The following is a 23,904-nucleotide window of genomic DNA, read 5'->3' on the forward strand; positions in this document are numbered from 1 at the left end:
AGTTCAAAGGCCCGAATTTGATATCATATATGTGATTTATATATTATTATTTTTAATTATTTAATTTTGATATATCTATTTTATACAGTTATTCAATTAAGTTTACGTGTTTAAATATTTTTTAAATAATAAATTTAAAATTTATTTATTTTTGTTATTTTTAAATCTAATATCAAAAGTTTTCATTGGCCAAAAAATCAAATTCTCATGTAAAAAAATCAAATAATAAAATTTTTAATTATTATTTTTTATATAAAAATTTTGTTCACTTATTTAATTTATTATCATATAAAAAAGTTTAATATCATAATATGTATATTTTTATATTTAATTAGCTACAAGATTTATTGCACAGATAAAATTAAATTAGTTTTTATATTTATTATTTAAAAATAATGTTTATATATATATTATAAAAATATAGTTAAATATTAGTATAAAAAGATTTGTATAGATGGTTATAAAATTAATTTAAAATTAATTTTTTTTAACATATAATAGATATGCATTGTGTGTGGACACTAGCAGTTTTAAACAAATTAAATTCGGACTTTGTATGGCAAATAATTATTTTTGTAAATAATGTGAACAATGAGCTCTAAATTAGTCTAATAAAATAAAAAAACACACTACACCCTTAAATTATTTATCTAAATCTTAATATTAGAATAATCATTCGCAAGTCTAATCTAATATATTTATTATTCACGTTATTTAGTTATAGATAGTTAAAGTTTGAAAGATCATGCATGCTGAGACGTGCGTTGACACGACAAAGTCGAAAATGCACTATAAATGGGAAGGCATGAACTCCATTTTGTAAGCCAAAAACAAATTTTACTTTGTATTTGCACAATTTGAGTGGAAGCTAAGCAATGAAGATTGATCAAGTGCTCCATATGAATGAAGGAATGGGGGAAGCCAGTTATGCCAGGAACAGCTTGCTTCAGGTTATCATTAATCTTATCCATCAAGAAGAGCATGCGCTTTTAATAAACATATTGCATATATATGTGTACTTAATTAATTATTAATTAACTAATTGCAGCAAAAGGCAATTTCAATAGCGAAGCCCATGATAGAGGAAGCAATAACAACCCTATATTGCAACACACTCCCAAGAAACCTTGCCATTGCTGACTTAGGATGTTCTTCAGGCCCAAACACTTTCTTTGTAGTCACCCAAATTATCAAATTCGTAGAAACACTTTCCCAACAACTGAACCGTCCCTCACCCGAATACCAGGTCTTGTTGAACGATCTTCCGGCCAACGACTTTAACTCCATCTTCAAGTCTATTCCCACCTTTAAACATGAGCTCTATAATGAAATCCAAGCTAATAAGATTGGTCATTGTTTCATTTCTGGAGTTCCTGGTTCTTTCTATGGCAGACTCTTTCCTACCCGATCTCTGCATTTTGTCCACTCCTCTTATAGCCTGCATTGGTTGTCTCAGGTATTTTCTTAATTTATATCTTTTTATCGATACACTCTTTTCTATTCAAAATTTTATTAATTCAATTTTTTTAGTGAGACAATTATATCTATACTCACATATAGTTTATTTTATATTTTTGCTTAGTCGTCATATTTTTTTTTCTTCTAAAAAAACAATTATAAAGTAGTAGTAAAAGTATTATGAATGATTATACATATAATACGTTTTTTATGCATTTTTTTTTTGAGTTTGATGAATAAATTTTGTATAATTTTTCTTTTTTTTTTATTTTGATACTGTATCATAAAATTTTATATTATTCTATAAAGATATATTAGTAGGTAATACTAACAGATTATATTTTACATGATGTTTAAGAAAAATAAATAAATAAATAAAATATGTGAAATATGGTGCTATATCTATGGTGGCCCCTATGACTATTAGTTGATTATAAAATACATTTTTCACATGAAAAAGTCTAGGGGCAGCAATTTTTGTGTTTTTTGGCCAGCACTTAACTATTAAAATAAAAGTAAGTGATTTTTCACCATTAGATATTAGCTCATACCATTAAAAATATTATTAATGGCCAATTAATGGTTACAAAACATCAAAATTGATGGCCCTAACATTCCTCTTTTCACATAGAATAGAACATACATATCTATCTGTCAACTAATTAATTTGGTTGAGTTTGTTAATATTCATTTTAATAACTTAATGCCATGCTGGCCAGTAAAAGTTAGAATTTTCATCACGAGTAATTGTTGTAATTTCACAACTTTTTAATGAAATATGCAACATCGATTAACCAACTACCAAGTGAGATAGAGAAGAATAGAGTTTCTAAACGATATCGTTTTAAAGAAGTCTCTAGGTTGGGTGACCAAGGAGCTGATGATGACAACCGATAACGACCACCACCACCGCTGACGGGGTGTGTTCTAGTAGTGAAAATAAATCATGTCATCTTTACATTTTAGATTTGCTCATAGTTGTGTTTTGTTGAACATTCATGGAAGATAATTAGGTTAATATTGGGGAATGGAGAAGATCACTAAATGTTGTAATTTGATTAAAAGTGACGAATGAGTTAATTTATCTAATTTTTAAGAACCTTTAAAAATTAAATATATATTAAAAATGAACTAAAATTTTTAAAAAATTAATTTAGATATTTATGCTGTTGCTCTTCATGTCAATTCGCACTGATTCTAACACACGAGTTACCAAAATACATTCACATCGTAATTGCGGCTAATTTTTTGAATATTAAAATAATTCCGTTAGGTAATTAACAGGTTAAGAATTTACCAATAACAAATATTTTTGAATTGCATTTTATGCTAATCGATTAGTAATTATTTAAAATTTAGTTTTTTTAAATATAAAATTAATAATTATTAATTACAATTATTTAAAATTGACTGATTAAAAATTATTTATCTATATTTTTTTATTGAAAATTTTTTTTATGTAATATTTAGTTATTAAATTTTATGATATTTTTCAAAATTTTAAAAGCAAAACAATAATTAAATGTTACACCAAAGTTTTACCAATATCTGCTTAAAGGCACCTTAGTAATTATGACAAAGAATATGGGTTATTTTGTGTGTAGGTTCCTGAGGGTATAGAGAAGAACAACAAAGGGAACATTTATATAACGAGGACAAGCCCAAAAAAGGTGTTGAAGGCATACTACGAGCAATTTGAGAGAGACATTTCATGGTTTCTAAGGAGCCGTGCAGAGGAGTTGGTAGAAGGAGGGTGTATGGTTCTCACAATCTTGGGAAGAAGAAGCGAAGACCCAAGCAGCAAGGAGTCCGCAGTTCACATTTATGAGCTCTTTGCAAACGCTCTCAATCACTTGGTCTTCAAGGGACTCATTCAAGCTGATCAACTTCACAGCTTTAACATTCCAAACTACATTCCATCCTCATCGGAACTCAAACTCCAGATCTTAAAACAAGGCTCCTTCAAAATCAACCGCACCGAGGTGTCATCCGTGCACTGGACCCATTGCGGCAGTGATAATGAACACAAAAGCGGTGCATATAACGTAGCCAAGTGCATGAGGGCCGTGCTAGAACCTTTGGTTCTCCAACACTTTGGTGAAGCCATCATTGATGAGGCTTTTCGGGTGTTCCAGGAGCTCTTAGCCGATACTATGTCTAAGGAGAAAACGGAGTTCTTCAATATCACTTTATATTTGACCAAACAATCGCGCTCGTATGTTTGTTTTAATTAACTAGCATATGTAGGGAAAGATATATGGATCGGAATAATAAAACAGTAAAATAGTCTATGCTGCTATCCTAGCCGTTCTAGTTTATACTAAGTAAGAAGAAATGTTGCACGCTATAAATTAAAACGAGCGATCTGGTGGCCAATATTTATATATGTAACAATATTATTAGATCAGAGTATCAGTAAAATGTATTATTATTTTTATTAATAATTAGCTAACAATATTTAAATGGATAAAGTAAAAGTAAATATATATTGTTATATTATTAAATTAAAAAAATTAAATTAATAACTAAAAATAATAATCATAAATAATAAATTTTTGTTGGCCTTTGAATATACTTTTCTCATATTCATATTCATATCTACACTATATATATGTTAGAGAGGTATCTCCAAATAATGATGTAGATATATAACTAGATATACACTCAGCGCTCTTCTTCTATTTTGGTGGCACAGTATAATAACAACACATACAATTGGCAAATATTAGTCCTTAAAAATACATTTATATATTATTTAAAAGATCTCATTTGTTATATCAAAATAATATTTTTTTACAAATTATTATTGATGTCGATGAAATATAACATTATATCAAAGCATAAATGTATTTGGTGAAAATAAACTTTTCAATAAGTTAGTTTTCGACGAATAAAAAAGAAGGTACGGATTTCAACAGATCAATTACCCGATAGATGAGGTCTTTTTTTTTTTAATGTTTTCATGTTGTGTTTTAATTGATTTATGAATAATTTACTCGGTATTCTTCATCACATATTATTAAATTTCTCAAAAGATTTTCTTTTCAAAAATAATAAAAAATATTTAATTGAGACTAAAATAAAAAAAATAATAAATTAACTATTAATTTTTTTAAAAAATTATTTACATAAAAAAATATCACATTCATCAAAATATATATATATATATATATATATATATATATATATATATATATATATATAAATAAAAGCTCTTAAAATTTTTATAAATAAAAAAATAATTAATTTATATTCGTACAATATATAAAATAATTACTATATTATTATTATATTATATATTAAGATTCACTAATTTAAATTTTCTTTTTATTTTTAATATAAGCATTAGAAATAAATAATTTTTTTATAACTAAATGTAGTGTAACAAAATATATATAATATTAATTAGTTCTTAAAAAATTCTAAAAAAATAGTTTCTTTCATTTTAGTAAAATAACTATTTATTAAAGTAGATAAATTAATTATTTTTTTCTCATATACAGTTTTTTTAAGACATAAAAGTAATTAATTAGGACATTAGTTAAGATAATTAAAGTCACTATTTTATTAAATTTTTAATTTAAAGAAAAATCTTAGTTAATTTTGGTATAAAAATTTTGAATTTGTAAACATTGATAAAAACTATGTTGAATTTTGATTTATTTGATTCTCATTTAAATTAATCACTACATAAGTTAAAGTTTTGTTTTGAAGTTATATTCGAGCTTTAATCTGATTTTTAAAGTTTCAATTTACTTAGTTTGATTTTTTAACTTAGGTATCCGTGACTCATATTAGGGTTTTAAGTGTTTAGTTGAAAAATAATAAGGTAAAAAAATTTTCAATTGTCACATCAAACAGTCGCTAGAATGTATAATGTAATAGTCGTTAGTCCATCTCAGCATGTCGTTAACGATTTTGTGAGACAGTGACAAAAATAAGATTAGGAACCAATGTGAGTCATAACTATTAAGTTGGGAGACTAAATTGAGTAAATCGAAATTTTTGAAATTAGATTGAAACATAGTTGTTAGAACTGAACCAGTGATCGAACCGGTCAAGCTACTGGTTCACTGGTTTATTGGTTCAACCGATAAATCACTGGTTGAACCGATAAAACCGGTCTCACGTAAATATAAAATATAAAATAGTTAAAAACTTAAAATTAAAATTTGAAATACATATCTTCACTAACATTTTATGAAGAATCAAGTCTCAACTTCTAAAAATAACTAATATAAAAAAATCATAAAATTTTAATACTACAATAGTATCTTATTTTGATACAATAAAAAAATAATTAATTCACAAAGCCTATCATCTAACTATAATATCAGTAGATTTTAACACTAACATCAAAATAAATAACCTTAATCACAATACTAGCAATAAAATAGATCAAGTAAATTAATAAATTTTTAGTGAAATTTATATTTATATTAATAATGGTATATAATTAAAATATAATTAATTTTAAAAATAGAAAAAACAAAAATTAAATTAAATTAGATATTTATGTATACTATATAATTAGTATTTGTCAAATATAATACTTAGAAGTGTAATGGCTAAGTGGCAAGTAGAGGTTGCTTTTTCTCCAAGGTTCTTGGTTCGAGACCTTATGGAGACATTTTAAAAAATTTTTCAAGCAGACCAGTTCGGTTAGACCGGTTTGCACCAGTTCTTACCGATTCACACCGATTTTATTCTTTAAACGGTCCAAGGAGTAAACCGAACTAGTTCGGTTCTAGTCCGGTTCACTAGTTTTTTGGTCGAACCAGTTCGGTTTTTACCAAGATTGCAAGAACCGGACCGGTCAATAAACCGGTGAGGTCACTGGTTCAATGGTTCACTGGTTTGACCGGGATTCAACCGGTATTGAACCAGTTTAATAAAATATTAAATAAAATTATTTAAAAACCTAAAAATAATTTTAAATATATAAATTCAATAATTTCTAACTTAATAAAATTTAAAATTTCACATAATAAATTATCCATAACTTAATATTAGAGGTTCACAAACAACTTCATAATTTTCTGCCTTATTTTTTTTATTTTCCTCCAAAAGCCTTTTGAATTGAAGTTCAACATCTTCAGTTACTTTGTTACAAACTTTAATTTATCCAGGAATTTTCGCAAGATGATATTTCATTCTATATATCCCCCCTCCATTGTAAGTATAACTTCAGAAAACCATGTAATCCAGATAAACATGAAGCAGCAACCAAAATCATGTAATCCAGCATGAACAAATAAATAATTCAGCAAATAAAATCATGAAGCAGCAACTCATTTCATCATGAACAAATCATGAACAGATACCAAATCATGAACAGATACTAAATCATGAATCCAGATAACAAAACATGAACACAGATAACAAAACATGAACACATATAACAAATCATGAACAGAAAAATTATAAAATCAAGCACAGATAACAAATCATGAACAAATCGCAAGCTAATAAATCATAAAATCAAGCACAGAAAATCAGAAGGCAGCGAGGTGGAAGGAGGAGGTGACGATTAAATAGGAGGCGAGGTGGAAGGCACAAACGAATAAGAACAGAGTATTACCAGCGGCGAATAACGGCGACGAAGGAGGAGGCGAGCTCGGCGACGACGATGGAGGAGGTGAGCTCGGCGACGACCAACGAGGAGGGGAGCTCGGCGACGACGAAGAGGGGCTGTGCGACGGCGAAGAGGGGCTGTGGGATGTGGGATGCGGTGGCGATGGCGGTGGGATGCGGTGACGATGGTGGTGGCTATGCGACGGCGAAGAGGGGCTGCTCGATTGTGGCCCGTGGGTGCTTTCTCTTCTGCCCGTGGTGGCTATGCTGTGCTTTCTCTTGTGAGAGTATGAGACTGAGATTAGGATTATGGTTCGTTGCGTTTAGCTTCTCTCTTTTTTTTTTTACCTTCAAAACAACGCCGTTTAGTAGTTTATCCAAACCAAAAACCGGTAAAAAACCAGACGGTTCTCCCGGTTCACCAGTTAACCGCCGGTTCGATTGGTTTTTTCACTGGTTTTTTACCAGGCGGTTTCTGACCTTACCCGGACCGACTAAGTGACCGGTTTTCGATTTTTCCGGTTGAACCGGTCGATCCGGTTTGATTTTCAGAACCATGGTTTTTACAACTATGGATTCAAATACGAACATAATTTCAGAGACCAATAAGTATTATCTCTTTGTTGACAATTAAGTTGTTTTAATGGTAATTAAGATCTAATAATGATTTATAATAAAAGAAGCATTCTTTTGCAACAATGAACCTATAGTAGTAGTTAGGGGTGTTTATAGATTAGATCATATCCATATAAATCCACAGTATTTATCCGTATCTGATCTGTAATTTGAGGATATGATCTGATCTGTGAGATGATCGGATTGGATCGAATCGGATCCACACTCTAATCAGATAGAAGTAAATATGTTTACAAAAGTAAACAAAAAAAATATTGACTTTTTTTTATAAAAATAACATTTTTTAATATTTTTTATTTTATGGATATATTTGATATCTGATCCAAACATAAAAAGTGCGAATATCGAATTTGATCTAATGAGTTTAGTGCGGATTGGATCGAAATTTCAGCCATATCCCATCTGTAAACACCCCTAGCAATAATAACTAAAAAATTATAATGTTATATTTTTAACTAAGAGGAAGTGCTAAAAAAAAAGTACTAAATACAAGAATATTTAATCAAATAAATTTTTTTTTTTACTTTAAAACAGTTGGACTTTTTTTGCTCATATATATATATATATATATATATATATATATATATATATATATAATGTAATAATAATAATAATATGATAATTGTTTTATATATCACACAAATATAAACATTTTTTTTCTATGATCTTAAGAAAGGTTTTGTAAGTCCCTAACTTTATTATCGATTTTTGTAGTGTTAGCCCTCATATTATCAATTTGATTCATATATAAGTCGGATGATAAATTATTTGGTGACGTGCTTCCTTTTTTACTGTGATATACTTGTTTTTTATTATTATTATTATTATTATTATTATTATTATTATTATTATTATTATTATTATTATTATTATTATTATTATTATTATTATTATTATTATGTACATTAAAAAATAACATGCCAAATTATTGCCATAACATAATAGAAGTATGGAAGTTTATCATTCTTCTCTAATGGAGGAAACAAAATTCTTTTCAATAGTTTATTTAACGTTTAGTAGAATAAAAATAAATTTTATTAGAATAAATTTTAGTACGAGTTTAATATTTTTATTCATCATAAAATATTTATAGAATTACTCGTAGATAAATTTTGGAAAAAAGAGAAAAAAACATGATTTTTAATTTTATTTTTAAATAAACTTTATTTTTAATTTTAAAATAAAGTTTAATTTTATTTTTTAATAATATTAATTTTTTACTGTATATAATTATTCAATTATTTTTTAATCATATATAAATAAATTACTCTTAATAAGACTTTTGTGTTATTCAATTATCTTTTTTAAAAAATAATTAATTATTAAAATAATTAAACTTTTCACAACAAAAATAATAAAAAAAATTATGAACAAAAAAATTAACTATCCTGATAATTTTTTGTATTTTTATTCATATTTTAATTATAAACATAAATATAATTTAATTATATTATTTATGAAATGTGATTATAGATGTAGATAAAATTTAGTTATATTACTTATATATAGTTTCATTGTATTGTATTGCTTATAAAGTTAGATTATAATTATGACAATAGAATTGTTCTTGTATTTTTATATGTATGACTAATTGGTGGTGTTAAAACATTACTCTTAATTATAAATAAGGTTTATAATTTAAAAAATCAAAGACTCAATTAAAAAGATACGAAAAAAATGATGTTAAAATATTTTAACTCTTTAAAATAAAAATATTCGAAATTCAATTAAAAATTATTTAAAATTTAAACTCAATAAAAATTTATATTTAATGTGTTTTGTATTAAATATATTTAATAACCTATTATATCATATTGGTTGAAATTAGTTTTTATAATGTTAATTTTTTAATAACACTTTATTAGAAAAAATCATGTTTTCAGAATTTTTTAAAAACTAATTAATATTATATATATTTTGTTACACTATATTTAGTTATAAAAATTTTATTTATTTCTAATACTTATATTAAAAATAAAAAAAATTTAAATTAGTAAATCTTAATATATAATATAATAATAATATAGTAATTATTTTATATATTATACGAATATAAATTAATTATTTTTTTATTTATAAAAATTTTAAGAGCTTGTTATATATATATATATATTTTGATGAATGTGATATATTTTTTTATATAAATAATATTTTAAAAAAAATCTAATAGTTAATTTATTATCTTTTTTGTTTTAGTCCAAATTAAATGTTTTTTATTGTTTCTGGAAAGAAAATCTTTTGAAGAATTTAATAATATGTGATGAGGAACACCGAATAAATTATACAGAAACCAATTAAAACATAATATGAAAACATCTTTAAAAAAAGACGTTTTAGGTGTCTTTATCTGAGTGGCCTCCTTATCAAATACCTGTATTTTGGTGACTCGTTCGGGTTTATTTAAAAAGATTTACGGAGAGATTCTTATGCTGATTTAAATTGATACTTGATTATTTGACTTTGTTTAGATTTTGAGTTTATAGATTCTTTTTAGGTCGAATTATAACTGACGGATCAATTAGTTATTTAACTTTTATTAGGATATAATTATAATTTCTTATTTGTTATAATTCTCCATAAAAGTTATTTGGTAAAATACTCTAAATATTCTAATCTCACAGTGACACAAACGGATATGCTTCTTTTCATGATTATTTATGTTCTTCTTTTACTTATGTTATAACCTTCAGATTTAAAATTTTGTAAAATTAATAATATTTATCTATATTTCAATACTATTTTTTCTTTTTTTTTTGATTTTTTTTATATATTCTTTGGCTTGTCAATTACAATGATTTATTATCCATTATCAAATATTGTGATTGACAAATCAAAGAGTATATAAAAAAAATTTAAAATTTAAAAAAAAAAACACAAAAATGCAATTTATTATGGAAACACTAATGAAGAGATCAGATTTAAGAGATAATCTAGTTCGGATAGCCTATTTACTATGGAGATTGGCTGGCTAAATTTGTATGAATTTTGTTAGGTAAACAATGATTTTTGTGAACAATGTAAACAATGGATTCTAGAATTGGTTCAATAAAGTAAAAAAATACTTTACCACTACAACAATATAGATTATTTTTGAGGATTATATGTGTCAAAAAAGAATTAAAAATCGTCAATAAAACAATTTTTGATACTATTTTAATTGTGAAAATATGTTAATAAAAGTTTTGTCAAAAATAGTATTTTTAACATATAAGTAATTGTCAAAAAAGCTTAATCTTATTTTGATAAATATTGGCCGTCAAAAATAATGTTAGAAAAATTTGAGAATATATTTTTTGTGATACTTATTAACCGTTAAAAATACTATTTATTTTGACACTTATTGACCATAAAAAATTTTCAACAACAATTTTTTACAATTATTAACCGTGAAATATACTATATCATGGATATTTTTTGACAATTTTTTACCATAAAAAAACTCAATTATATTTTTTTTGACATTCATTATTATAAAAGTTAAAGTTAGTTTCACCTATTATTTGTTTTTTAAATAAAAATTACTATAACAATAGACAAAACAAAAATTCTACCACTATGACATGAATATGCTTTCACTTTATCATACATAATCATTGTATAAAATCAAACAAGAACTTTGCAATTTTGATCATTGATCATGATTCAAAACTAGTACAAATAGCATTCCTTATTTAGCATTTGACAAGTATATCAACAACAATTAACACCAAGTACCAAAACCAATACTCAATATCATATTAATGTTCTTTTTTGTATAGTGCTATATGAATCACACATAAACTCATCAAAGTCTTGAGCATTAATCAAGTGAAGTAGGATTGTTATCACTTTGAGTTATAGGCAACCTTCCATCCAATAGTTGCTCAAGTATTCCTGTCATATGATCTACCTTTTTCTTTAAATCTTCCACCTCTATTTTAGAGTCTTCATATTTTTTTCTGCACATTGAAGTTTTGTTTGGAGATCAGAAAATATGAATGATCTAGGACCCCATAACTGTGTAGGTGTCACGCCAGCCCCATAACCACGAACTCGTCCATGTCGTTCAGGTCCAAATACTTCTACCATCACCTCATGTTCATTCATCTCTAATGTTCCTTCATTTACTTGAGATGATAATTCCTTAAGTAAATCCTAAAAAGGATCAAATCAACCTAATAAAATCAATAAAAATATATGTAAACATAAATATAAAATGCTTTTAAAACATAAATATAAATATCGACATTCACCAAACATTTCAGCATTAAAATTACTTTTGACTGAGTAGTGAGAACTAGAGGATAATTTTGTGAGAACCATGATAATACCAAGACCACACTTAAATGTAATAAAACTGTCCTTAAATTTCGGTTAAGAAATAAAATTGTTATATGTTCTACCTGATTACCTTCATACTTGTCTCTTATTTTATTAACTGTGTCATAAATCACATATACTTATAGAAAATTCACATTTATTATGCAAATGAAACTCTGCAGGTTGTATTTTGGATACCACTGTCACTCAATTATACCACAGCCCACAAGTTATACATAATCACTTCATAATGATGATATGCATTGCTCAAGAGCTTTAATAATCAATAACCAGCTTAAATTCTTTACATCTACATGATTTCAAAATAATAGTCTTTTTAATTGGTTGCCCACCTTCTAAGATTTGCTGATTTTGTCTCATATAAGTATGTACAAAATATTCCAGACAGAGCTCATAAGAAGGACTATGTTGTGCAAAGAATGTTTCAGATTCCACATTCCAGAAAATATGTAATTAATTTTCTACAAAATCCAAAAGCTCTAACGGCCCAAGGTAGCACACTTAAGGGGTCATACCAATCAGGCTCACATTATTGCTGGGCTAAGTGGGACCAGTTACTAGGCTCAAGATTCAAAACCCAAAGTTGAAGCATGCACAACTTGATAAAAAGTACCTGTTCAGCTGATAGCACTCTAATGATGAAAAATATTGCATCACACTTTACCATCTTACTACAATTACAGACTAACAATGATTTTTTTGTTGGAAGAGTGTTAAAGAATTGAACTATTCACCGCAAAGAAACCAATTAGCAACATTAAATGCCAGGCAGAACAGGCAGAAAATTTAACATATCTTTAACAAAATCAAACAAGTAGAAAATTTAGAGACTTCTTTAACAAGCAGAAAATTTAACATACATAAACTAAGGACAAAACAAACACAATTTTTCAAGACTTTCACAACAAAATCTGAAGCAGAAATAGCTCCTAATATCTTACAAGTTTTTCTTGAGTTTCTTCATTGCAAGCTTGTCCATTAGCACGGGTATGCGTAAGCTCCCAAAGACGAAGACGGTCAATTTCTTGTCCTGTTTGCTCAAACTGTAGCCACAAATAACATATCTTATAAATATAACAACTAATATATATCTTCAAATTAAGTCTATAAATTAGTAAAATTTAGATGCCGCCTCTTCAGCTCTTTGTTGGGCTCCCTTAGCACCAGTGGTATGGATAATGCTATTTGCAGCTCGACTCATCTTATTTTGTTGACTTATTTTCTAGTAATTAACAAAATATGTTATAACATGTGATAAAAGAGGCTAGTTAAATCTAAGTCAATTAACAATTATTATGTCATGTGAAGTACAAACCTGCCAGCCTTCATCAATCCAAAGATTCACAAGGTAATCCCAATCCTCTTTTTCCATTTTCAATGGTATATTGGCTCGAGCAATTTCAGGGTTATCATAAGGTTCAAAATACCTTTTCTTTAGTAGATGTCGATAACTCCGATAAGAAGAATTCATTTGAGCCCATACTAAATGCTTTCGACCTTCAACTTTAAAGTATGTCTTAAAAGAACATAACATATACTATTAGTTTGAGTTTATAGACATAAAAATAAAAAAAAGCATGTGAAAACATAATAAGGAGAACATGAATATTACCAAAACTAGGTCAAACATCTTTATTTTGTTCTCTATTTTGATATCAGCCCATTCTTTAACCTTTAGTGGTGCATTCTTTACATCACGAACTAGAATAGTACGTCTTGATTTGAACAACTTTGCATTTGGACCAACTGGCCTATTCATTCTCCAGTTTATGTCAAGTCTTTTTCCAGCTGGTAACTTTGCTAACTCAAGATTGCGTGTAGGTCCTCTCACTTTTTTTTTTCGGTGCAACAAAATCTATTTAAATCAGTGAGATAATAGGAGTAAGATATTTTTTCAGACATATATTAGTGGAGACAATAGGAATTTATTTAGACAACAAGTGGAGAAAATACAAAGAAAACAGTAGATTTTAATTTAGAGGACAAAAAAATAACTAGCATTGGAAAAGGACAAAAGAAGCATACATTATATATAGACTAGATGGCATAAGCAGGATTCCTAGCTAGCCAGATATATAATAATATACTAGTATATAAGACTCACCTCTGCAACTTAGAATTTAATGGGGGGAAGAATAATAAATGGCTTGTCTTTGTTACACCCTGCACTGCACTGCACGCACCCACCCTGACCCATGCCCCTGTCCCCTCCTTCAGTTTTTAATTACTGCCCTTCTCTTCTCTTCTCACACCCCATCACCCTTTAAATCTATATGGTATAGCACTAATATTTTTCTAATTATAGTCACTAGCTTCAAAGTTTATGGTATGGCATTAATGTCACAAAGAAGACATATAAATAAAATTAGTCATGCAATTAATATTTTTATGTCAGAAAACTAAATCTACCTCATAATAAATATCCAAAAGAGACTAATGAAATTAAAGAATGCTAAAGAATATATATCGGATTCGAATTCTTCTTCATCCACTTTATCATCATTAGAAAGGGAGTCAAATTGCCTTCTAAGTTGTGAGTGACTTGATGAACTTGCTTTTTTTCCATGCACTCCATCATCATTAGAAAGGGAGTCAAATTGCCTTCTAAGTTGTGAGTGACTTGATGAACTTGCTTTTTTTCCATGCACTCCATCATTATTAGAAAGAAAATCAGCTTGTTGTAAATGACTTGATGGAGCTAAATTTCTTCTAGATACAAGACTCTGAATCCTTTTATTTCTTCTAGCAGCAACACTATTAATAATCTTTGAGGTCTTTGGCTAAATCAACAAATCATATTCATTATTAAAACCAACAAAAGCACATCAAAAGGATTTCAATAGAAATATTAAATAGAAACATTAAAATCCTAAAAACATAATTGCAATTAATTTCTATTAGAAAAGGTTTCAAGTAAAAAAAGAAAATCTATCTATTACTCTATTTATTCATCAAACATATCATCAGCCACTTCCTCCTCCTCCTCCTCTTCTAAAGGCATGCTAAAATAGTCACGTGGAGTTACTTTTACAACACATTGTCAATTGGAGTTACAAATATCTTCAACATAGAATACTTGCTCAGATTGACATGCCATAACAAATACTTCTTTTGTCTTCAAAGTGCGATATTTATTTACCAGGGTGACATCATATTCATCTACTTTCACTCCTCTACCATAATTGTCCACATCCCACCATAAGCATTTGAACATTACAACTTTGTTATCATTCATATATGATAACTCCACAATATCCTCAATGACTCCATAATACTCCTTTCCACAATTTAGCTTTACCATAACTCCACTACTTTGAGTTTTTCTATGATTCTCACAATCTTTTGTGTGGAAGATAAAACCGTTTGCTTTGTATCCTTTATAGCATATGGCTTCTCTTGCTGGACCTCTTGCTAAACATAAAAGTTGATGGGTTACTTGTTCATCTTTTTCTTTATACAAAGATGTAACCTGATTTGAAAAAGAAAAGATATAGTTAAAAAAATTCTTACGTGACTTTAAAAAGTAGTATGTAACCTGATTAAAAAGTAGCCAATAAGTTTTAAGCAATACTTCTAAAATAAAAGTTAAATATTATCTAAATACAACTATGCTTACCATATGAAAGGAGTAACTTGATCACAGTTCTTCAAAATATAAAGATGAGATTGCTTTATTTCTTCTAGACTCAATCTTCTTGTCACTTTACAATTTCTTGTGGGTCTTCCAGTTTGCTTGAAAATCGGTAGTACTTTATCCTTTGTTTCAACTTTATAACCATGAGTTATTGCACCATCCCAATTTCTTCCAACTCGATTATGCTTTGTTTCAATACCATTAAAGTATCTTGAGCAAAATAATAAGCATTCATTTGCAACTTGCATGATAAAATAATAAGCATTCATTATGAGTAAAGGAATTTATTGAACATTTTATCTAAAATATTACATGATAAAATAATATTTACCTCTCAATAGGGTACATCCATCGATAATGGACCGGTCCTGCAATCTTCGCCTCACTTGCCAAATGGATAGGTAAATGGATCATGACATCAAAAAATGAAGGCGGAAATATCATTTCCAACTTGCAAATTATGATGATGATTTGTTCTTCAATCTTTTCAAGATTTTTCACTGTTAGAACTTTTGAGCACAACTCCTTGAAAAAAATGCAAAGTCCTATTAATGCACTACGCACATCATGTGATGAGAAAAGACCCTGTAAAATAAGCGGAAGGAAGCACTCTAGAAGAACATGACAATCATGAGTCTTTAAGCCATAAATCTTTTTCTCTTTTAGGTTAATACATCTCCTAATATTTGAAGAATATCCATCTGGTACTTTGACATTTTGTAAAAATTCACACAAACTCCTCCTTTCTTTATTATTCAATTTATAAATGGCATCAGGTAATGACAACACCTTTTCTCCCTCTCTAATAGGATGCAAATCTTTCTTTATGCCTAACTCTTCCATATCCAAACGAGAATTTAAATTATCTTTTGTTTTTCCTGGAATATCCATCAATGTCCCAAGAACATTGTCACATATATTCTTCTCTATGTGCATGACATCTAAATTATGACGCAACAATAAAGTCCTCCAATATGGAAATTCAAAGAAGATGATTTTTTTCAACCATGGATTGGAACTTCCCATTTCTTTTCCTGCTGCACTTCTCTTCCTTTTTTAATATCTTTATGATTACTAACTACTAAGCCTTCTAAGTTAAAAATTTGTTGAAGAATATCATCACCAGAGAGTTGCTTGGGAAGACGCCTAAGTTCTTTTGTGCCATCAAACAATTCTTTTTCACGTCGCCATCTATGTCTAATTGGCAAGAAGTGTCGATGATCTAGGAAGCAAAATTTCTTTCCATTAGTAAGAAACTTAGATTGAGTCTCAACATTACAAGTGGGGCAACGAAGTGCCCCTCTCGTATTCCATCCAGATAGATCTCCATATGCTGGAAAGTCATTTACTGTCTATAATATAGTTGCACGCATTTTAAAATTTTTTTTTTCATATGCATCAAAGGTATCAACTCCTACATTCCATAATTCTTTTAATTCTTCAATTAAAGGCCTTAGATATGTATCTATTGCCTTTCCTGGAGATTTTAAACCCGGTATCAGCAATGATAACATTAGATAAGGATCCTTCATGCATTTTCAAGGTGGCAAGTTATATGGTATAAGTACCACAGGTCAAACACTATATGTAGTACTCATATTTCCAAAGGGGTTAAACCCATCACTTGCTAATCCAAGCCTTACATTTCTAGGTTCATCAGAAAAGGACTTATGTAACTCATCAAATGATTTCCATGCTTCTGAGTCAGCTGAATGACGTAAATACCCATCATCAATTCGCTTTGCATCATGCCATCTCATATCAAATGCTGTCTTCGTTGACATATATAACCTTTTAAGCCTTGGAGTTATTCGAAAGTAACGGAGAACTTTTATAGGAATTTTTTTTCTCTTTCCATCTTTCTCCTTAAACTTCCACCTTGAAGCACCACAATGATCACAAGTTTCTTTCTTATCATGATCTTTTCAAAATAGCATACAATCATTAATACAAGCATCTATTTTATCATAATCCAAGCCAAGATCTCGAATAATCTTCCTAGCTTCATAGTAAGACGCCGGTAGTTATACCCCTTTTGGAAAGGAATCGTTCAATAACTCAAGTAACATAGAAAATGATTTATTACTCCATCCACCAAGACATTTAATATGGAATAATCTCATAAAAAACGAGAGCTTTAAAAATTGCGTACATCTTGGATATAGTTCTTTCTCATAATCATCCAAAAGTTTGTAAAACTTTGCTGCATCTTCATTAGGTTCTTCTACATGCTCTTCATAAGGTTCTCCTATATCCTCTTCTATATGCTCTTTATTAGGTTCTTCAATATCCTCTTCTATATCCCAAACTCCAAAATGATCCCTTAACATGTTTTCCATGTCATCTTTATCCATATAATCATCCTCACTATCAAATGAACTTGAATAGGGTGACTCATCTTGTAGCGATTCTCCATGGTGGTACCAAGTTGTATAATTTCTCACTATGCCATGACTTAGAAGATCAAATTCTACTTGTTCACGAGATTTTCTAAGGCAATTATTGCATTTAAAACACGGACAATATATCTTATCATCCTTTGTATGACTAAAGGCAAAATCTAAGAACTCCTTGACACCTCTCCTATATTGTAAAAGCGCTCTATTCTTAATTTGCATCCAATCCTTGTCCATTGAATATATGACAAGCTTAACATACCTAAAAAAAATATTAAAAATAAGCACCAGAAACCACAAGCCTCAATAGAAAAAAAAATTTTAAAACACAAGTGTAGCTATAATAAAATCCAAAGAATGCATGTAACAGAGTCTATACCAAAAGCTAAAAATAATCAATAGAAATCAGTTAAGAAAAAATCTGAAAGCAAAGTTGTGATCTTGTTGCGGCTAAGTTCCAAAGAGGCCTAAACCTGAAAGCGGAAACCTCCAAACTCGAACCTATTTGGCTACTATTCCAACACTGCGCTAATATGCATTGGTGCACATGTACTGATGTACCTTAAATTAAAAACTAGAATTTTATATCTGTTATTATTATTTATGTATAATTTTATAATTTTTTTTACATTCTTTTAAAAAATAATTAATATTTATGATAAAAGATAAATTTTTTATTTTATCATAATAAATGTATAACAAATAATAAAAAATAATGCAAACATCACTTTTTGTATAATGAATAATCCATGCAACCATCTAAATTAAAATCCAAATCTATATGAACCTAGGGAATTTAATTCTATGCATTAGGCATATATATGTGGTGTCTAGGAATCCTAAAAGTTAAAGCAAAAAGAAATGAACATACATGCACTACTTAATTGACAGATAATTAACGACAAACGAAATTAAAGTAGTGGTACTTATAAAAGCTAGAAATTCTTTCATGCATGCCAAATCTACTTGAAGTAATTAACAGAATATTATAGAAATAAAATCTCAGTTGACAAAAACTAAGGATAAGTAGTTCAGAGAGTTAAAAAAAAGCACTCAAACTTTAAAAAGAATAAATAATCTAAGGGTAATTTTTGCTAGAAGAAATGGTGTGGAATAGCAGAAAAGAATGTGAACAAGTGTTGGCTAGATTTGGAGATCCTAGAATACCAATAAAAAGAAAAAAAGGTCATATAAAGAATAAGCTTTTGGTTTTGTTGCTGTGAAGGAGAAGAGAGGTTACTTGTGGCAGAGTTTATGCCCCATGAAACTCTCTCCAAGCACCTCTTTCACTGTGAGTTCCATTCATTTTTTCTCTGTTTGGTTTTGTTAATTGTAATCATTTGTAACATATAGAGGGAATGAATGTTTTGAGATATGCCATGTTGTGTCAACAATTGCCATGGACTAGACATTTTGCATGAGAAGCTAAATGTTTTCAGAAATGTTAAGTTAATAACCACTGATTTGTGATTGTGATTTGTGCGAAATCCGTCTGGCAGGGGAGTCCCAGCCCATGGAATGGGCAATGAGGCTGAGAGTTTCCTTGTATTTGGCACAAGCATTGGAATATTGCAGCAGTCAAGGAAGGGCATTATACCATGATCTTAATGCTTATAGAATTTTGTTCGATTAGGTAGTTAAGCTTCTATGAGCAGGCTTATTCCTTTTCTTAAGTCAGTATGTTTTATCAAGCAATGTATATGTCTACATGGTATCAATGGTGGACAGGATGGCAACCCTAGACTCTCTTGTTTTGGACTAATGAAAAACAGCAGAGATGGCAAAAGTTATAGTACAAATTTAGCCTTCACCCCTACAGAGTATTTAAGGATAGGTAAGAACCAAATAAAATAAAATAAAATATTGAAGTACATATATATGTTTGGGATAAAGAAATGAAGGGGCTGAGAACCATTAAAAGAGCAGTGAGATTGCAGTACATGAAAAATTAAAATGCCACTAAACACAATTAAAATTCTTTAAGTTTAACAAAGAGTAAGCTTCAATAATAAAGAATACTTGCCTCAATTGGTTGACTTTGTTTCTTCAACAGTAATTTGGAAGCCATTGATAAAATTGTTTGACCTATATTAAGCAATTAAGCAAATAAACAATATTACTAATGCAAATTAATATATTATAGAAATTCAGACTCTCAAAATAGAATATATATATATATATCCAAGCTCTCAAAGTAAAGTTAGATACTCCTATTTGATATGAACTTTTGATTTAGGAAATAGAACAAACACTTGGTGTGCGAAAATTGAAAGGAAAAAAAAACAAAGGATTAGAAGTCAAATTAGATAAAACATAAATTGAATAAAACTCTAAAATAGAACAAACACTAAAATTGCATCACCAAGTCACAGTTATTTTTCTCTCACTTTTTTATTATGAATAAAAGAAATAGAAAAATCAAACAGAGTAGAGCAAATTACCAAATATATAGAACATATTTACACAAATTACCAAATCAAATATGAGGATCAAATTCAAGAGCAATTAGGTATGACGAACAAATAAAAAATTACGAATTATAAAATAGATCAATAAAAAGCCAAATCAGAAAATATAAATTAGAGAATAGATCTAAGAATATGAATACTTACCTTAATACGTAAAGTAATAAGAAGCTTGAATATAAAAATTTTGAAATCTGAAGCATGAAAACAAAAATTAAAACAGATTTATGAAAGAATAAAAAAATCTTGAGAGAGGAAAAAAATACCTAATAAAACGAAGTTGATTTTGGAACTCAAGAATGAAACGAGATCTTGAGATTGAAGTTATACTGGAGCAATTTATGTCTGTTAACATGCATGGCTATACTTTCTCATCATCATTATACTAGAGCTGAAGAATGACCGAGAGGAGTGTGATATTTTTGACGGAGCCAAGGGAAAGGAGCAGTATGATGCTTTCTTATTTCTTAGTGAAATAAATTGGGGACCGTCAAAATTGAACAATAATTTTCGACGGTCAAGTTATTTATCAAAAAAAAAAAATAGAAAAGTTGACATTTATAATATTTATTAAAAATATATATTAATTTTGACATTTAATTATGATTGTTAAAAAAAGAGTGTTGAAATTGCTTTCTTTTTTTGTAGTGTACTCTTAAATTATCCTCTAAACCCTAACATTAGAATAACCATCCGCACACCTATTAAATTGAACATCCATCTATTATTAACTATGCATGAGTAATCTGAATCAAAATGAATAACCATCCAATTAAAAATAATGAATATAATCATTTGCATACCTATAATTGAATTGAATATTCGACATATTTATTGTTCACATTATTTAATATTTCCATTGTTTACCTATACTTTTTCAAAATGTTATTGTGTCTGAAGGGAGAATGAAAACGCTTGTGAAAATTCCGACTCAAACTCTTCGATTTGTAGCAAAATTTGCAAGGCATCAACATTGATTTTGGAAAATAAAGAAGATGCATTCCTCTCCTCATTCGAAGATGCTACTTTACTCTTTCTTTCTAAATTCTTTAAGTAAATACTTTGATGGATAAATTAGTAAAAATGTATTCGAATAATTTTGTTATTGACAAAAATACATTCAAATGTTGTTATTGATAAAAATATTCTCAAATAATTTAAAAATGCGATAAAAATATCTAAATTTTTTTTGTAAGTGGTAAATAGCTTTTGTATTTGACAAACCACTTATGTATTTGATCCAATATTTTATAGAAATATTTAAATAATTATTTAAAAAATACACATAAAAAACGAAATAAAAATTTGATCTCTATATTTTTTTATTTTTAAAAGCATTATAGATTGTTGACAAAAAAATCACAAAAAAAATATATACTTAATAAAAAATTACTAAATTTTAAGGATAAAATATTATATTTTTCTAATCATACTTATAAAAAATACATCAAAATTTAATTTCTAAAATATTTTTTTAAAAATGCATATTTACTGTTACACATTTTTGTCGCGTTTTAAAATTATTTAAGAATATTTTTATTGATAACAAAATTCAAATACATTTTTGTTAGTGACAAAATTATTTGAATATATTTTTTTGGTTTGCCCTACTTTAATTTCTGCTGGCCATAGAAAATGCTCATTCTGTCCTTATGCTATTATTCTGGACATGTGGAAAGACGCATCAATTGATTTTTTTTTCCAATCAATACAATAATCAATTCCTTTGAAAAAAAAAACTAAGCTTATTATTTTAGTTGTGATTTAATTTTTGTATGTCAACTGTTCTATGAGGGTTATAAAACTAAATTGTATTTAATTTGGACTTAAACGTGAGGTCTAGATTTTTTTTTTTGAAGTAATGTCTGACTTGTATTGGTACTAAGATGTTACCGTCTAAGTTTCGATGATGTCGCGTAATGCTTTGTATGAAGCATTTTAATGTAATTTAAAAATGATCTTTCTGTCATAAACTAAGTTAAATAAACTCAGCGTTATACGTTGTTTTCTTTGGTTACTTTATACTTGTGTAGTTTTTTTTTTCAGTTAAATATTTGTGTTATTGTGAATTCTCATGAGTAAAAGCAGACTTTTTGGTTCTTTCAACGATTTTAATACGGAAAAGTTAGTTTACGTTAAATCTTTATTCCTTCTACAGTTGTTGTTTTTCTTAGGGTTGCATTTTTTATAATCTTGCTATGTATTACGCAATATAATTTCACTAGTGATACGTTTTGAAAACAATTGTGAACATAACATGACGGTGGAACATGATTGATGAAAAATGAGGACTTTTCGTCATCCTCTACAACAACAACAATTGCTACAGAGCTTCTGTTTAAGAAAATTGCCCAAACTACAAACAAGGGTGATGGTAATTGTCGAAAAGTTGTGTTTAGTTTTAAAATTGTCTTAGCATATTGTAGTTTGGTTGTTTTTTAAGTCAGTATTTAATGACTCCAAAGTTCTCAATTCCTTCTATGTATACTCATTCTGTTATATGCATGTTGATATTTTTAGTCGTACCTGAATATTCTGGAGAAATAGTTCCTGACAGTCTAGACGGAGAAGAGTCTGATTCAGAAGACATTTTAGATGATGTATCCTCTGTCACAATCGATAGATCCATGCAGTTTGATCTGAATAAGGTTCCGGATGAAGAGGATGAAACTTTAGAAGACCAACAAGATAAACAAGATGATATACATGTTAAGAAAAGATGCTTTGATCTGAATAAGATGCCATGGTATGGAGATAAAATATCAGATCCTCTGAAACGTGAAGCCCATAGATTCATAACAGAGTATTTTTCGCCAGGTCAATACGATGTTGGAGAGAAATTTTGATCTTTTATTATAACAGTTACGCTGATTTCCTTAGTTTAATTATTTGGGTCGCAGTTGTACATGTTTATTCTTGGTTTAGGTTTAGTAAGGCATAACTTCAAAGAGGAGTAACTTTGATTTATGCTCTCTAGAACTTTATTTTAACTTCATAAATATCAGAGTTTGATTTTATTTTCTTCTTTTACATCCATGATTGAATGCAATTTTTAAATGCCAATAATGTAATCAAGAAAAATCTTAGTGGTAAATTTGTTCACATGAGTTAACATATAAAGGTTACAAGTAACTTGTGAATTTTTTATCGTAAAATGAATGTAGAAAAAGTGTTACGAGTTTAAGTAACAATGATTTAAACATATGTAGCTTCAGATAGTAGTCTTCACTTAACTAGATTATACCCAGATGGTTATTTCTAAAGAGAACAATGCAATATGTGATAACACGCATTTTGCGGCGGTTTAAACGTAACCGCTGCAAAATGCCTAACAAGAAGTCACCGGCGGACATATCGCGGCGGTTTTTGAAAAGACGCCACGAAATGCAAACCGGACCTGCAATATAGCGGCGGTTTGAAG

The 23,904-nt window shown here is 28.3% G+C and overlaps 2 protein-coding genes across 2 annotated transcripts; one reads left to right on the forward strand and one right to left on the reverse strand.

Annotated features, from left to right (window-relative positions):
* The first annotated feature begins 792 nt into the window (after positions 1–792).
* On the forward strand, positions 793–3,915 carry LOC107641694 (S-adenosyl-L-methionine:benzoic acid/salicylic acid carboxyl methyltransferase 3). Its single transcript, XM_016345166.3, has 3 exons — positions 793–950; positions 1,049–1,456; positions 3,063–3,915. The coding sequence occupies exons 1-3, from the start codon at positions 876–878 to the stop codon at positions 3,690–3,692; spliced, it is 1,113 nt and encodes a 370-aa protein (XP_016200652.1). The 5' UTR covers positions 793–875; the 3' UTR covers positions 3,693–3,915.
* Positions 3,916–11,580: 7,665 nt separating this feature from the next.
* LOC107641695 (uncharacterized) lies at positions 11,581–20,086 on the reverse strand. The gene is made up of 6 exons (XM_088489187.1): positions 20,042–20,086; positions 13,601–13,843; positions 13,304–13,504; positions 13,118–13,210; positions 12,930–13,031; positions 11,581–11,802 (listed from the first exon to the last, which is right to left on the reverse strand). Exons 1-6 carry the CDS (start codon positions 20,084–20,086, stop codon positions 11,581–11,583), a joined length of 906 nt encoding a protein of 301 aa, XP_088345313.1.
* Between the last annotated feature and the right edge of the window lie 3,818 nt (positions 20,087–23,904).

This window comes from Arachis ipaensis, chromosome B5 (genome assembly GCF_059453495.1).
Source record: "Arachis ipaensis isolate K30076 ecotype BB chromosome B5, ASM5945349v1, whole genome shotgun sequence".
NCBI lineage: Eukaryota > Viridiplantae > Streptophyta > Magnoliopsida > Fabales > Fabaceae > Arachis > Arachis ipaensis.

Bases quoted from the DNA above. Each gene is read 5' to 3' on its own strand.
- LOC107641695 (XM_088489187.1), bottom strand. From the start codon at position 20,086: ATGGCTTCCAAATTACTGTTGAAGAAACAAAGTCAACCAATTGAG. The intron at 13,211-13,303 runs GTTTGTACTTCA...GTTAATTACTAG, and splicing joins GGATTGATGAAGGCTGGCAG to AAAATAAGTCAACAAAATAA. The intron at 11,803-12,929 runs GTAAGATATTAG...GATCCTTTTTAG, and splicing joins AAGAAACTCAAGAAAAACTT to GATTTACTTAAGGAATTATC.
- LOC107641694 (XM_016345166.3), top strand. From the start codon at position 876: ATGAAGATTGATCAAGTGCTCCATATGAATGAAGGAATGGGGGAAGCC. The intron at 951-1,048 runs GTTATCATTAAT...AACTAATTGCAG, and splicing joins CCAGGAACAGCTTGCTTCAG to CAAAAGGCAATTTCAATAGC. The intron at 1,457-3,062 runs GTATTTTCTTAA...TTTTGTGTGTAG, and splicing joins GCCTGCATTGGTTGTCTCAG to GTTCCTGAGGGTATAGAGAA.